Consider the following 17,386-nt stretch of genomic DNA (forward strand, 5'->3'; position numbering starts at 1 on the left):
TTCTCTTCACAGTGTTCACTTTTGTCCAAATAATGCTCCATTGTAACTTAGTATTGCACTTTAACTTTTCCCATTTTTTAAAAATTTTCCAAAGGCAAAACAAACAAGTCTATTTACGTTACATTTTTTTTCTATTGAGTCTTTTCTCTCATAACTTTAAATCCTTAACACAACACACTTTTTTTTTCACTGCACAACACTCAAAATTCCCGTGTGGTCTAGTGGAGAAGTTCTTGCTGTTTATTCACTGTCAGAGTCCGAGAGTATCACTGGCAGGCGACCTAGGGGTGCATCGCTGGGTCGTGGTGATGGCGTACCCACTGCAGAGGACTCTGAAGACAGCCGCAAACTCACGTCGAGAAGGGCCTCCACCGTGGCTGATGTGCTGGGCTGTGGCTCGGAGCATGAGGGCCTGTCTTGGGGAGGCAATGGAGTGGAGCCAGGGCTGGGCACAGCGGGGGTCACGGGCCTGAAAAAACTGTCAATGGTTGATTGGCGCAATGACCGATGATTCTGACGATTGATGATGCGCTGCCTGAAAGCACGCACTTCCTCCACGAGTCCCAAGGGCCCCATCTCCCTGTCGCAGTCCGGGTGTTCCAGGTAGTCTAGGACGAACTCTAGATGTTCCCGGAGTGCGCTCAGCTTGGGGATGGCTGGACTAGTCTCCTGCTGAGAGGAGTCTGCATCATCGTCGCCTTCAGCGTCGGAATCTTCAAGTTCAGTACTGACACCTGCAACCGAAGACGTGATCTCGATATCAGACAAGGTCTGATACCCAGGATCGCCCTCGTCGTCATCCAACCACTCACGAACATCGTCCACATCTACATCGTCGCCGTGCGTACGTAGCCGTGCATGGAAGTCATCCACGTCAAACCCTAGAAAATCGTACTCCACATCCGTTCCGAGAAGCAGATGAGACCAACCATTTTCAAGAGTTTTCACAGGGACTTCCTTCCATGCACTAGCCCAGTTGTACAGCGCAGACTTGATGTTCTAGCGGCGAAGGTTTTCCAAAGTCCGCTTGCCTCGTGTGTCCCGTCCCTCCCTGCGCTCGTCCTCGTCCTCGTCCTCAAGAACAACCATCACCTCATCCAGGAACTTCCGTCGGTATAGGCGCTTTGTTGCCACGATCACTCCTTGGTCCATTGGTTGAATGAGAGCAGTCGTATTAGGTGGCAGAAACATGCACCTAATACGGCCATTTTCAGCAACCAAGTCCTTGTCGCACGGGTGGGCAGGTGCATTGTTGAGTAGAAGGAGAGCCTTTACCTGGTCGCGCGGGATTCCCAGTGTCTTCGTCTGGTAATGGATGACCTCCTTGACGAAGAGATGGTGAAACCAGTCTTTGAAGATCACAGCTGTGAACCATGCCTTCAAAGAATGGTACCAGACGACAGGAAGGACATCCATCACCCCACGAAGGCATCGAGGCTGCTTTGCGCGGCCAACAACAATGGGCTTAAGCCGGTGCATGCCGTTAGCACTGGCACAACACAAAGCAGATATCCGTTCCTTGGAAAGCTTGCAGCCAGGTACACGCTTCTCTGTCTCCTCGGATAGAGTGTTCGTTCGCAGCGAGTGATAGAATAGGCCAGTTTCGTCAGCATTGTAGACTTGACCGAGAGTTAGGCCCTCCCTGTCGATCAAGCCTTTCACCTTGTGCCGAGACTCGTCAACTCCATCCTCGTTAGCATCCAATGCTTCGCCATGTGCTTTACAGTTGGTAAGGCCATGTCGCAACTTGAACGCGAAGAGCCAACCCTCGGATGCCTTGAAGTCTAGGGCGTCGTGAAGCCTGGCGAACTTCTCAGCAACAGCCTTCAGCTCCATTCCATGTACCATCACACCAGCAGCACGTTGTTGTCGATACCAAATCAACGTGGATCGGTCGATTTCTGCAAACTTGGGGGTAAACATAACCTTCCTTTCCACGTTGCGTTTGCTTCTCGACGAGAAGTCAGCCGTGTACTGCATGAGTTTGTCTCGGGACCTCTTGATATCGAACAAAGTAGACTGGGCCAGGTTGAACTCGCAAAGAATGCGGGAAGAAGATCAACCCGCATCCACTTTCTCCAATATCTCCCTCTTCTTCCCCAGAGTCAACACCACTCTCTTCCTCTTCTCAGGTGGCGGGGCCATCATCACACACACTAAGAGGAGGCCCGAGAGCAGCAGGAGGCCCCGCAGCAAGTAGGGCACCACCACAAAAGCGATCACGTGGGCAGCCATTACAACGAGCGTACACTCGCAGTGAGAGACAGGCGGGAAGTGGGGAGGATGCAGTGGCGCTCTATCGGATGTCAGAGGAATGACGCGCCAAAACAATGCTCTCCCGCTGCGCGCGTGGTAAGTTCAAATTACGGACGGGAAAAAATCGTTTTATATTTTTATTTTTAGTGGTTTTCGGACCATTTTGGGAATGTTGGATCCCAGGACGATTATGTCCAGGTAGTTGGGATGTTCAGTTATTGGGCGTCCGGATATTAGAGTCATTACTGTACATACAGTATATGTAGAGCACATTAATATATATGAGGTGCTACCCCAAAGTTCCAGTAATCTGAACAAAGGGAGCCAACCGTTTGTAGTTTTGCCTTTTGCCGTTACAAGAAGTCAGCAGCATCCCTTGTGCATCAGTGTGGCCCTGGCCGTGTCTGTGAGTGGACGTGTTGTTCAGCTTTGCTTACTATTGTAACGTGGTGTGTAGGTGGTTTGGCGGTTTTACAATGGAGGACCTCACAGGACAAAGAACCTGCATCGAGTTCTGCTTCAAGATCAACAAGACGGCAGCAGAAACTCACCAGTTGCTTCAGCAAGCCTTTGGTGACAATGCCATGTCCTAAACCAGCACATATTTCTGGTACAAGCGGTTCAGGGAAGGATGAAAGTCCGTCAAAGACGATGATCATTCAGGACAACCACCAACGGCAACACCAGAAAACGTCAGAAAAGTTCGTCTGGCTATCTTTGCAGATCATAGACAAACTATCCATGATGTCTGTGATATAGCTGGACTCTTGTATGGGAGCGTGCAACACATTTTGTCAGATGTGTTGGGCATGAGATGCGTTGCCGCAAAATTTGTGCCAAAACTGCTGAGTGATGATCAGAAGGCACATCACATTGCAGTTTGCAGGGAGATCAACAATCAGGTCAGAGATGACACCACCTTCATTTCCATGGTCATAACTAGTGATGAATCATGGGTTTATGGTTATGACCCAGAGACAAAGCAGCAGTCATTGCTATGGAAGTCTCTCAATTCACCAAGGCCAAAAAAAGAGTGCCAAGTTTGCAGCAATGTCAAGTCAATGTTGATTTCTTCAATATCCAAGAGACTGTTCACAAAGAATTTGTCCTAACTGGTCAATCTGTCAGCGGAAAGTTTTACTGTGAAGGTTTGCAGTGTTTGAGGGAGAACATCCGCCGCAAACGTCCAGAACAGTGGAATAACAAGGACTGGGTCCTGCATCATGAATGACAACGCCCCCACCTACACATCAATTGTTGTGCTGCAGTTCCTGGCTTCCACTAACATGGTAGTCATTTCCCACCCACCCTATATGACTGACCTTGCTCCCTGCGACTTTTTCCTGTTTCCCAAGCTGAAATTATGACTGAAAGGGCGTTGATTTGACTCGATTGAGGAGATCCAGACAGAATCGCAGGAGGTGCTCAAGACCATCACACCTGAAGCCTTCCAGGGATGCATGGACTCGTGGAAAAAACTCTTGGACCACTGTATACATGCCCAAGAGGAATACTTCGAAGGCGACAGTGAGAACTAGGAAGTAAGGTAACTTATTCTCCTACAATAGTCCAATTACTGGAACTTTTGGGTAGCACCTCATATATACATTGGAATTTCAAATTTCGACGGTTTAGAATTTGACTTCAAATTTCGATGAGTTTTGGAGTGGTCCACCTATCTCACTTTTCAACACAAAATCGCATTATTCGATGCTCTCAGGGCCAGACTCCAACCAAAGCAAACAAAGATAATATTTTTGATGTGATGCAAAATGCTAGAAGTGAAGGAAAATTAAAAGAAAAAGTATGAGCCTAACCTTATATGTGACATGTGTCAGAAAATGACAATCAACATCATTTATTCATACATGAAGCATACGAAGATATGGTTCCGAGACAATTCACCATCAAGTCAATTTGCCGTCAGATAATTCCTCGTCAAAACATGGACACAGCCAAAGGAGAAATGGCAATACAGGAAAGGGCAGAAATACACCAAGTATACACTTGCTGACAAGGAGATATAGACTTGCTAACACTAATGGCAATATAGACTTGCTAACAGTAATGGCAATACAATGCTGAATTACAGTTACTTAACCACAATTAGAGTTCATAAAGTTTACAGGGGGTGTGGGGAAAAAAAATCATGATTTTACGTAGTTAGGTTCAGAGGCCTCACACCAAGACTAATTTTTCCCGTAAGAAGTTCAGTTAAAATTTTGATTATTTGAATTTCACAGTGATTTTTAGGCACCCAAGCCTGTCGAAATTCAAAATTCCACTGAATATATATCTATATCTATCTATCTATATACATACATACCGGTATATATATACATCTATCAATCTATCTATCATCCAATCCTACATTGCCCCATAAGCGTAGGAGCCCGGGGCTAGGCAGTTGGTCCCAACATTTAAGATGAGAGTGACCAGCTTCACTCATCCCTGAGTGGCACTACAAGAGCAATCAACTCCAACCATCCCTTGGATATAAACCTTCACCGGCTCAATCCGACTGGAGCGCAATAATTACCCACTAAACCACCAGGGGCCAAAATTTGGCTATATGGTTACCACCTAGGTTAGTAAATGGTTTTCTGGTGTACAGGAAACCAATTGGCTTGTCACTCAGTGTACTGTAGAGTCACCCACAGGCATAAGGAAGAGGAAAGAATGAAGGAAAAAAAGAAAGAAGAGGGAGTGTAAAATCACCCGTAGGCAGAAGGACAAGGAAAATATGAAGGAAAGAAAGACAGAAGAAGATGGAAGGAGAGACGGATGGAGGAGAGGAAAGGGCAGACACCCAACGGCAGCACTACAGCGAGTGAGTGGATGGTGAGCGCCCCCACCTCTCTCTCTCTCTATACATATATATATATATATATATATATACAGTACTGTAAAACGGGTGCATAAGCATAACATGGACGGAGCTCCGAGAAGTGGGTGAAATCCATAGACTTCGCCTCTAGCACGATCACCTCTGGTCCAACACGGTCATACTGGACGTTCCCGTGACGCTGAGAGCCAATCAAAACTTCCGATCAAGTAGCCTCCCTCGCCCGCTACCGTGACATGATCGTGATGTCGCCCAATGAAAAACGCTTCTGCTCTCACGTGATGTTTTGCTTAAATTTCTCCCGCCACAGCGCCACTCAGTCGCATAATTCGCATTGGATGGTGCTTTTTTCTTGCTGCATTTTCTGCCCTTGCTACTGCATTTTACTCAGCTCATGATGCCTAGGAAGCCTTCTGAGAACCCCAAGAAGTGGCGTCACCTCCCTCAGGCCACCAAGCTAGAATTCATCGAGAGGCAGAAGAAAGGGGAGAGGAATTTCAAAGGATTTATGAGGGAGGTTGAGGAGGAGCAGCAGCCATTACCCACTAGTGAGACCAGCACCCATCCTCCGGGAACCCAGTAGGACTACCTACAGCCTCGGATACCACCTTCCATTCCCAACAAGCCCACCAACACTATCCTAAAAGATTAGTTATCATTCATAGTACAGTACCATTTATTATAATTACAGTAGTACCAATATCTCATCTCATCTCATCTTATCAGCCGTTTGAGTGTCCACCGCAGGACCGGCCTATCCCTACCGAAGTAGGGACGATACGGCCAATGTATCTCTACCAAGTGGCTTAGGCTGTCTAGTAGAGATTGTATGTAGGGTGAGAAGTGCTTGTAAGTGTAACTGTTGTGTTGGAGTGGCTTTGGATGTGTGTGTAGTCTGTGAACCAAGTGTAATCGGCCCACGCAAGCCGACTGGGTGCAAGCATACTTTAGTATGCGACACTGGTTCAACCACAGCACCCCTTGTGTCCGCCAATGAAGTACATGGCCAGAAGAACGCTCCCAAAGTTTATTACCCTTGGCGGGGCGCGAACCCTCGTTCTTCAGTGTACGAAAATGCACACTTTACCACTGTACCACAGGCTCCAGTACCAATATATGTATAGGTATATGGTAGGTATTTAGGGTGACTTTTCCTAGGGTTGCTGACAATAATTCATTTTTCCCCATAAGCTCTGTTGTTCGTCCAACACGTTTTTGGTCCAACACAGGACCCATGCATGACAATATTACCGTGTTGGTCGCGAGGGTACTGGATATACAGTAAAAGTCCATTTATTTGAACACTGATAATCCGAAAATCCCAATAATCCAAATTTTTGAAGAAGGCTGGGGGGGGGGGGAAATCAAAATATCAAAATTCAAAAATTCAAACTGGGTGCCAAATGCGCCAAACTGCCAAGCGGTGTGGTCATGGATAAGGTAATGCATGAATTGGCAACTCCTCGTAAACAACCGACCACTTTTGGATCTGTACCATAGGTTTAAGGAATTATCCTCACTAATACATATTATGTTTTTGTGCTTTTACAATACATGCATATTATTATTAACCCTGGACTCACTCTCTCTAATTGGATTTACCTGCCTACAGCTGCTGTTTTCAACACTATGCATTACTGGAGAGTTAAATAACCAACAACATCTCTTAATTCGTGTCTTCAGTAATACATTATTAAGTAAAAATTTTGTGTAATAAGTAATGATAATATGTGCCATACTGTATTATGAATAAATGAAAAGTGATCCATTTGGTAAAATTTCAATTTAAACATGAAATTAAGTGTCTTAGTGGTCTCACCCAAAAATCTGAAAAATCTGATAATCCAAATTATTCTCGGTCCACTGCCATTCGGATTAATGGACTTTTACTGTCTGTTTATATATATATATATATATATATATATATAGATATATATATATATATATATATATATATATATATATATATATACACATACATATACATATATATAATTATCAATACAGTCATCCCTTAACATCTGCAGTTTTAACATACAGTACACGGTTTTGAATATCCGCGGATGGTTACAGAAAAAAAGAAAAATCTCACTGAACTCTGCTGACGCTGTAACATTATCCCTGGCACAGTTCGTGGCTGTTTTAGTACAGTAATGGCATTATCCAGTGAATGAAATACACTGTTACACTCTTCCTTTTGGAGGGAGCTGGGATGAGCACAGTAGTCAGAAGAGGCCACGAAGGTGTACACTATTCATTATTTTTAACTTATAATGTTCTTGTATTAAATAAAGTAGTTGTTTAGTGTTCTTGTATTAAATAAAGTGGTTGCAAACAAGCACATAGGGTTTTTCTTTAGTTATATAAGGAAATGGGGGGTCTAGAGGTGTTTTTAAAGGGGGCAGCAGATATCCGTGGATTTCTAACATTCACGGGTGTCTCTGTTGCCTAACGCATGCGGATGTTAAGGGATGACAGTATATAATTATCTATATCTATATCTATATCTATCTAATATATATATATATATATATATATATATATATATATATATATATATACAGTAATCTCTCAACTAACGCGAGTTTAAAAACACGTTTTCGTTTTAGCACGAGCAAATATTTAAGGAGATATGTTTAACTAACAAGGGTTTCTCGATTTAACGCGACTTTACACATACATGTTTCAAATTAGCCGCGCCCGCCTTGGACAGTCCCGAGCTGATAGACCGTGTATGGCAGGTTATGCATAAATACAATTTTTCATTTGCCTGTTGCTTAAACTGGTTTTATTCGAACTATAACAGTCGAAAATGAAGTTTGGCCCCATTCTGAGCAGTTTGGCTCAAGTTCGGACAAAATTTGGCCAGGAAAGTGATGGCAGATCTAAACTGTTATAACTTGATGCTGCAGAACAGAAAGAAGAAAACCACTCAGACCAAGATAAAGCAGTTCTTTATGAAGAACACAGAAAACTTCAGGGAGTTACTTTCATCACCAGTAGCACGGAAGTCAGAGGAAGAGAAGAGGAAGGACAGCAGAGTGAGGAGGGACAACAAATTCAGGGTGGGGAGCGGTGGGAGGTGGGGAAGCGGGGTCAGGAGAGACAGCAGCAGACAAGTGATGCATAGATGAAGTGAGACTGTGTGTTGTTATTGTTTGTGACCTACTTACTGTAATGAAAATGTTGCTTTTACTGTAGTATTTTTATGACCTACTAATGCATTAATAATGTTGAGGAACTTTCACAGTGCCGTGAATGAAGCAGAATTGAAAGAAAACCACGTAAAAAACGAAAACATTATGTATTTGGGGAGAAGTAAACAATGCTTCGGCCCAACTAGGGCGAAAATGTTGTTTATTTCTCCCCAAATATACTGTTTTTGTTTTTTATGTGGATTTTCCTTGAAATTAATATTGTTGCTTTTAAGTTTAAAGCAGCATAATTCCCCAAATGGGTAGACTTTCCCAGAGTCCAGAAATGTAACCCCCAATATTACCATTGTTTCTTATGGAGAATTATGTTTAAAAAATGCGTTTTTAACTAACGCGACCTCTCCAGGAACCTAACCCTCGTGTTATTTAAGAGGTAACTGTATGTATATATATATATATATATACAGGCAATCCCTTAATTCGCGCGAGGGTTACGTTCCCAGAACCTTCGCGTATGTGGTAAATTCACGTATACGTTCTGCCCATGTGTGCACGTAATTACGCATGTTTATTAAGTGTATTACATCTGAATAATACTGTTTATGCACTACATACACCTAATAAACTTGCATAAAGTATGAAAAACAACAAAAATATAAGAAATTTACCACTGAAAGCTGAGAAGCACAGGCGCACGGTGGAGACACTATCAGTCTGGTGCACTAGCCCTCACTGCCTCCTGTATGCTACATTCTCTGCCTTCTTTATTGTACGAACAGTTGACTCATTCACTTCAAACATACGGTTCCAAGACAATTCACAGCCGTAGGTGGAGACACTTTAGCACAGTCTGATGCACTAGCCCTCACTGCCTCCCGTATGGTATGTTCTGCTTTCTTTATTGTACGAAGAGTTAACTCATTCACCCCAAACATACGATTCCAAGACAATTCACTATCAATTCACCGTCAAAACATGGACGATTTCCCATCAGGACAATTCGCACCCTGGACGATTCCACGTCATTCCATAAACATACTTATTATTGATTAATTAATACTTTAATAACTAATTTTCAGGGGGATTTTATAACTCATATAAGTAAAAAACTAGTGCACTCTACTTACAAAATAAACTGGTATGTAAATAAATGACGGGGAATCGTCCTGACGGCGAATTGTCACCGATGTTCCTTCCCTAAGTTTGCTCAACACTTTAACTTTCTCTGTCTGTAACATCACTTTACGAGTCCATTTTGGTGTGTTACCACATGCATCACTAGCACTATGCTTAGGCCCCATGTTGGCAAACAAGGCAAGCAAATCACTGGAAGGCAGAAAAATAAGCCACAAATAACGACTCGCGAGTTATGCACGGTTCAACCGTCGGATTCAAACTGACTGTGTGGTGTGTGGTAGACCGACCTTCCACACACACACACACATACTGTATGTATGCACACGGGCAGCAGGTTGGCATGTTTATATTTTATTTATTTCTCGTATATTGAAATTATTTATCTGAATACTATTACTGTATTTTGTTTTAATTATTATACGAAAAATTCGTGGATAACTGAAATTGCGTGAAAAAAGTTCACGTGAATTAAGGGATTACCTGTATATATATATATATATATATATAGTAATCTCTCCAATATCTGACGTAATAGAGCCATAGGCAGGTCCGGATAGTGGTCCTGTCCGGATATTGGGCCCCAGCTTATGGACTTGTACTTATGGACCCTAACTCAGAGATACACCTATACAACTCCCTCTGGACATGCATAGCACCTATTTAAGACCCAAATCACATTAATAAGGCACATAAAAGACTGAAATAATTGCAAAAGAACCATAAAATGAGGTTTTTGAGGTAGGTTCATACAATATTCAACATTCTGGGTACTTACAAGTCCCTGGCTCCTGGACTGGTACTTATGGACCCTAACCTAGCCTAACTCAGAAAAACACCTTCCTACTGCACATGCATGGCACCTAAGACACAGCATATTCACACCAATAAGGGACATAAAAGAGTGAAATGAGGTGTTTGAGGTAAGTATAGTATGGAAAATACAGTAGAGTACAGTATGAAACATTCTGCCTACTTACAGCAAGTCCATGGCCATCTCGATGAATAACCGCCTCCTCTCGGACTCTGTCAGTAAGAAGGATTTCCTGAAGCACTTGCAGTACACTGTTCCTGAAGTCTTGCACTGAACTTAGTCATTCGCATTCAGAAGTCCGTTCTCTTCACAGTGCGCACTCTTGTCTAACTTATGCTCCATTGTAACTTACTAAGTGTTGCACTCTGAACTTTAACTTTTTCCACTCTTCTAACCATTTTCTAAAGCAAAAACACACAAGTCTATTTACGTTAAATTTAGTTCAAAAATTGTCTTTTCACTCACAACTGTAAATCCTTAACACAATGCACTGTTTTTTTCACTGCACAACACTGTAAATTCCCGTGTGGTCTAGTGGAGAAGTTCTTGGGGTCTATTCACTGTCAGAGTCCGAGAGTATCACTAGCAGGTGACCTAGGGATGCGTCGCTGGGTCGTGGTGATGGCGTACCCACTGCAGACGACTCTGAAGACAGATGCAATCTCACATCGAGCGGTGACTCCACCGTGGCTGATGTGCTGGGCTGTGGTTCGGAGCATGAGGGCCTGTCTTGGGGAGGCAACGGAGTGGAGCCAGGGCTGGGCACAGCAGGGGTCACGGGCCTGAAAAAACTGTCAATCATTGATTGACGCAAGGAACGACGATTCTGACGATTGATGATGCGCTGCCTGAAAATGTGCACTTCCTCCACAAGTCCCAAAGGTCCCATCTCCCTGTTGCAGTCTGGGTGTTCCAGGTAGTCAAAAACGAACTCTAGGTGTTCCTGGAGTGCGCTCAGCTTGGGGATGGCTGGAGTTGTGTCATGCTGAGAGGAGTCCGCATCATCGTCGTCGTCCTCGTCGGAATCTTCAAGCTGGGTACTGACACCTGCAACTGAAGATGTGATCTCAATATCAGACAAGGTCTGATACCCAAGATCGCCCTCGTCGTCATCCAACCACTCACGCACATTGTCCACATCAACATCACCATGCGTACTTAGACGTGCATGGAAGTCATCCACGTCAAAACCTAGGAAATCATACTCTACATCCGTTCCAAGAAGCAGACGAGACCAACCATTTTCTAGAGTCTTGACAGGGACTTCCTTCCATGCACTGGCCCAGTTGTAGATTGCAGACTTGATGTTGTAGCGGCAAAGGTTTTCCAAAGTCCGCTGGCCTCGCGTGTCCCGTCCCTCACTGCGCTCGTCCTCGTCCTCGAGAACAACCATCACCTCGTCCAGGAACTTCCGTCGGTATAGGCACTTTGTTGCCACGATCACTTTTGGTCCATTGGTTGGATGAGAGCAGTCATATTAGGTGGGAGAAACATGCACCTAATCCGGCCATTCTCAGCCACCAAGTCCTTGTTGCATGGGTGGGCAGGTGCATTGTCGAGGAGAAGGAGGGCCTTTACCTGGTCGCGCGGGATTCCCAGTGTCTCCGTCTGGTAATGTATGACCTCCTTGACGAAGTGGCGGTGGAACCAGTCTTTCAAGATCACCATGCCTTCAAAGAATGGTACCAGACGACAGGAGGGACATCCATCACCCCACGAAGACACCGAGGCTGCTTTGCACGGCCAACAATAACGGGCTTAAGCCGGTGCATGCCATTAACATTGGCACAACACAAAGCAGATATCCGTTCCTTGGAGCGCTTGCGGCCAGGTACATGCTTCTCCGTCTCCTCGGATAGAGTGTTCATTGGCAAAGAGCGATAGAATAAACCAGTTTCGTCAGCATTGTAGACTTGACCGAGAGTGAGGCCCTCCCTGTCGATCAAGCCCTTCACCTTGTGCCAAAACTCGTCAACTCCATCCTCGTTAGCGTACAAAGCTTCGCCATGAGCTTTACGGTTGGTAAGGCCATGCCGTAACTTGAACGCGAAGAGCCAACCCTCGGATGCCTTGAAGTCTAGGGCGTCGTGAAGCCTCGCGAACTTCTCAGCAGCAGCCTTCAGCTCCGTACCACGTACCATCACACCAGCAGCACGTTGCTGTTGATACCAAATCAACGTGGAGCAGTCGACTTCAGCAAACTTGGGAGTAAACATCACCTTCCTCTCCACGTTGCGTTTGCTTCTCGATGAGAAGTCAGCCGTGTACTGCATGAGTTTGTCTCAGGATCTCTTAATATCAAACAAAGTAGATCGGTCCAGGTTGAACTTGCGGAGGATGCGGGAAGAAGACCACCCCGCATCTACTTTCTCCAATATCTCCCGTTTCTTCTCCAGAGTCAACACCACTCTCTTCCTCTTCTCAGGCGGCAGGGCCATCATCACACACACGAAGGAGAGGCACGAGAGTAGCAAGAGTGCCTGCAGCAGGTAAGGCACCACCACAAAAGCGAGCACGTGGGCAGCCATGACGACGAGCATGCACTTGCAACTAGACAGGCGAAAAGTGGGAAGGATGCAGGGGTGCTCTAGTAGACGTCGGAGGAATGACGCGCCACAACAAAGCTGTCCCGCACCCCGCGTGCCAAGTTCAAATTACAGGCGGGAAATTTTTTTTTTTTTTCTCGATTTTTTTGAGGTTTTCAGACCATTTTGGGAATACTGGATCCCAGGACGATTATGTCGGTTAGTGGGGATGTTTGGATATTAGGTGTTCGGATATTAGAGGGATTACTTATATATATATATATATATATATACAGGTAACTCGCACGGAACACGATCTCACGGAACGCGCTCGCAATTATACACGGTAAGGGCTGGGATACATATAAGACAACGTAAGATTAAAAAACCATTATGAAAACTACAAATTAACGCAGGAGAGGCCTTTGAAAGATCAAATCCTCGAACGTCACCGCAGCGCGCGGTTTGTTTTGATTACGTGACGATCTAGGCGGGAAATTATTCAGCGAGTGAGACATTCCCGAGTACAGAAGCACAGTATTTGTAAGTTAAATATTTACAGTACTGTACTGTTCTGGTAAGTTTATGTGCAACTTAAAGTACTATTAAATAACGTTAAAGCAAGAAATAAAGTCTTATAACCAGTTTACCTGATAGGCGTCAAAATATTGCCTTTTTTATTTGTTCGTTTTTTCCACAGTGCTGTTCAGTATTTGTAAGTTAAATATTTACTGTTCTCGTATGTACTGTACTTGTAAGCACTTAAATAAAGTTAAATCATTAAATAAAGCCTTGTAACCAGATAACCCGAATTATATGATTACCCATGATCGGCGTCGGAATATTGCCTTTTTGTTTGTTCGTTAAACTCTTACTGTACTGCTTTTCTACAGTACTGTATTTGTAAGTTAAATATTTACTGTTCTGGTATGTACTTGTAAGCAATTAAAGCATTAAATAAAGCCTTGTAACCAGTTAACCTGATTTATATGATTACCCATGATCGGCGTCGGAATATTGCCTTTTTTTTGTTTGTTCGTTAAAGACTTATAATAAGAGAAAAATACATTTTTGTCTTGGTATCTTTACCTATTTGCTCAGGTTTGCTGTAATGGTTTGCAACTTGTAGAAAACTGTGACAACTTTCGGGAAGTGAACGAAAATCTGGGACATGACCTTGACTTCACCGTCTCATGTATCATCTGTCACTCAACTGTCAGTTCACCACCGGCTATCGTGATGAGTGGATGTACGATTTTTTCGCTCGTGGCCATGCCTAACCACACATCACCCATTATCTCGACCCAGACAGAAAATACAACCTTTTTCCTCCCTTGCAAAACACAAACAACCACTCTGTTTACGAGACAGCAATATATATTGCGAAAATAACAAGGTAAAATGATAAAGATGAACGTAAAATGATTGAGAAAGATGAACATGTTATGACGGAAGAAATACGTTTTCCCTGTCTGTAAACGTATTTATTTCTGCTTTGTATCTGTATTCGTAATAATTAGCCTTATTGTTAGTTCTGAAACTGCATTACGATTCTATTTTTAGCCATTCTCGTGGTGTGGGAGCTGGAAGTTGTGACACAACTTCCTTATTGCTAATCGGACTGACCCTCCACTTTATTCTCCCGTGGCGGAGTCTAGCCTTGGAGGACGTGCAGTTTTCTCATTTAGGACTGAAAATTCAACTCTTTCGCTCCCTTTTCCAAGCATGGGCACAACGATAACGTAAAAAATAACTCGAAACTACCATAAACATATATCAAAAAGGTGAAAATGTATTCATAACATTTTTTTTTTCCAGCCATTCCTAACAGATTATGTACTGAAATCATTCGATATCACAGTACTGCATTTCTAAGTTAAATATGTACTGTTCTGGTATGTACTTGTAGGTTAAAGCACTGGTACCAGTTAACCTAATTTATTACCTATGATCGGCGTCGGAATGTTTCCTTGTGTTTACGTACAGTATTTGTGTGTTGAAGTTTTGCTCAGGAGTACTGTATTTGTGAGTTATAACATTAAATAAACCTTCTAACCACTTAAAGTGCTTTCTAGTGACAGATAACAGCAAAACAACACATTTGGGGGGTCTAGGGAGCAAAATACGGAGTAGTTTAAATATACGCGATTTCGCACCTAACACGGCACGGTAGGAACGAAACCCTCGTGTTCCGTGCGAGTTACCTGTACAGTATATATATATATATATATATATATATATATATATATAGTTATCTACATAAAACTATCTATCTATCTATATATATATATATATATATATATATATATATATATACAGTAATCCCTCCACTATCCGATGTAATGGAGTCAAAGGCATGTCCGAAAAGTGGGTCCATTTGGATAGTGGGCCCCTGTCACCTGGACTAGTACTTATGGACCCTAACCCAGCAACTCTTTGAAAGCCACCTAAATAACTCCCTACCGGACATGCATAGCACTTATTTAAGGCCCTATTCACACCAATAATGGACATAAAGCATGAAATAAATGAAATGGATGCAGACAATGAGGAATTAGAAGTATGGAAAATATTTAGCAGTGTACAGGGTACTTACAGCACGTCTGTGGTCACCTCCTCTAAGGCTTTGGCAGTTGTGAAAATGCTCTTGAAGCATGTACAGCAATCCAGTGTTGTGCTATACTTAATTCTTTGCACTGTGGGTTATAATTGTTTAACACTGCACATTCTTTGCACTGTGAGTTATAATTGTTTAACACTGCATATTCTTTGCACTGTGAGTTATAACTGTTTAACACTGCACATTCTGTTCTTATTGCACAATGCCAGTGTCAACTGCCACTTTGCACTCCACACTTAATCCTTTGCACTCTAAATTACAATTTCTTAACACTGCATAACACTGAAAATTCCCATGTGGTCTAGTGGCGAGGTATTGCAGTTTATTCACTGTTTATTCATAAAAACGAGCACATGCACCATCCACTGCAATGAACATCTACTCTCGATGGTGGTTAGGCAGTAACTGGGGAGGGGGGAGGAAGGAAGGGGTGAAGGGGCCGTGCATAAACAACAGCTGCTCGGCACCGTGCCCCAATTTCAAATTGCAGGTGGGAAAAAATTAGGATTTTGGGGGGGATTTTTTTTCTTTTTTTTGGCCATTTTTGGGTTCCGAAGGTCCAGGCCCACAATGTCCGGTAAGTGCGGAGTCCGGATAGTGGGCGTCCGGATAGTACAGGGATTACTGTGTATGTGTATATATATATATATATATATATATATATATATATATGTATATATACAGGTATATATATATATATATATATATATATATATATATATATATATATATATATATATATATATATATATATATATATATATATATATATATATATATATATATATATATATACACCTCATATCACCTCATCTCATCAGTTTTTTGAGTGTCCACTGCAGGACCGTATCCCAACCAAAGTGGAAACAATACAGCCAATGTATCTCTACCAAGTCAGTTAGGCTGTTTGACAGAGATTGTATGTAGGGTGAGAAGTGCTTGTAAGTGTAACTTTAGTGTTGGAGTGGCTTTGGATGTGTGTGTAGTCTGTGAACCAAGTGTAATTGGCCCACGCAAGCCGACTGGGTGCAAGCATACTTTACAGTATGCGACACTGGTTCAACCACGGTACCCCTTGTGTCTGCCAATGCAGTATGTGGCCAGAAGAATGCTCCCAAAGTATATTACCCTGGTGGGGCGTGAACCCTCGTTCTTCAGTGTATGAAAACGCATGCTTTACCACTGCACCACAGAGGCTATATATATATGTGGAGAGGATGGAGGGTGAAAGACTGACGAAGAGAATGTATGTGAGTGAGGTGGAGGGGGGAAGAGGGAGGGGGAGGCCGAGGATGAGATGGAGGGATGGGGTGGAGAGGTATATGAGAGAGGGGGGTGTGAGTTGGGAGCATGGCAGTGAAATGGCGGGGGACAGGGCGACTTGGAGGCGATTTGTTTGTGGCCACCCCAAATGGGATTGAGGCATCTGGCAATAGATAGATAGATAGATAGATATATACACTATATAGATAGATAGATAGATAGAGACTTACATACATACATACATACATACATAGACAGATAGATAGACAGACTGATAGACAGATATTATATATTCAAATTTGACAACAGAAAGGACTCTTAACCTTAATAAGATCTTTTATACTGTACAATATCACAATGATAACTGATAATGGTACATCTGCAACTACAACAATAAAACAGTTCAACTTCTTACCATTAATGCATGCAAGGATTCTCTTTTTGCTCATGCCACGTAACTCGTGAAGACAAAGCTTCTTCAGCTCCTTTAGAGGAACACTCTGCAAATAAAATATTTGCTACTGAGATTACAAGAATGACAAGAAAAGTGGCACAAGGTTAAATTCCTTCCATAAACTTTCCTAAAGGAAGTAGAATAACTGCTTGGTTTATCAAGACATGCACTTGGATACTGCAGCTGCCTCCAAAGACCATTAAGCAAAGCCATATAACAAGCCTATCATCAGAGCTGGGAACTAAATACACTGAATGTATTTAAATACTAAATACATGGGAGAAATGTATTTAAATACTAACTACACTTTATGAATTTCT

General features: G+C 42.9%; 1 protein-coding gene across 1 annotated transcript in view; it reads right to left on the reverse strand.

The window, feature by feature from the left end:
* The window catches only part of LOC145417548 (uncharacterized), a 79,827-nt gene that overhangs the window by 20,456 nt on the left and 41,985 nt on the right, over window positions 1-17,386 (reverse strand). Inside the window, exon 3 of the mRNA XM_080286256.1 lies at window positions 17,028-17,112. Within this exon, the coding sequence (XP_080142382.1) occupies window positions 17,028-17,112 (85 nt within the window). The remainder of the gene's footprint in view (window positions 1-17,027; window positions 17,113-17,386) is intronic.

This window comes from Coenobita brevimanus, chromosome 110 (genome assembly GCF_032717465.1).
Source record: "Coenobita brevimanus isolate Jiangsu-jjx chromosome 110, ASM3271746v2, whole genome shotgun sequence".
NCBI lineage: Eukaryota > Metazoa > Arthropoda > Malacostraca > Decapoda > Coenobitidae > Coenobita > Coenobita brevimanus.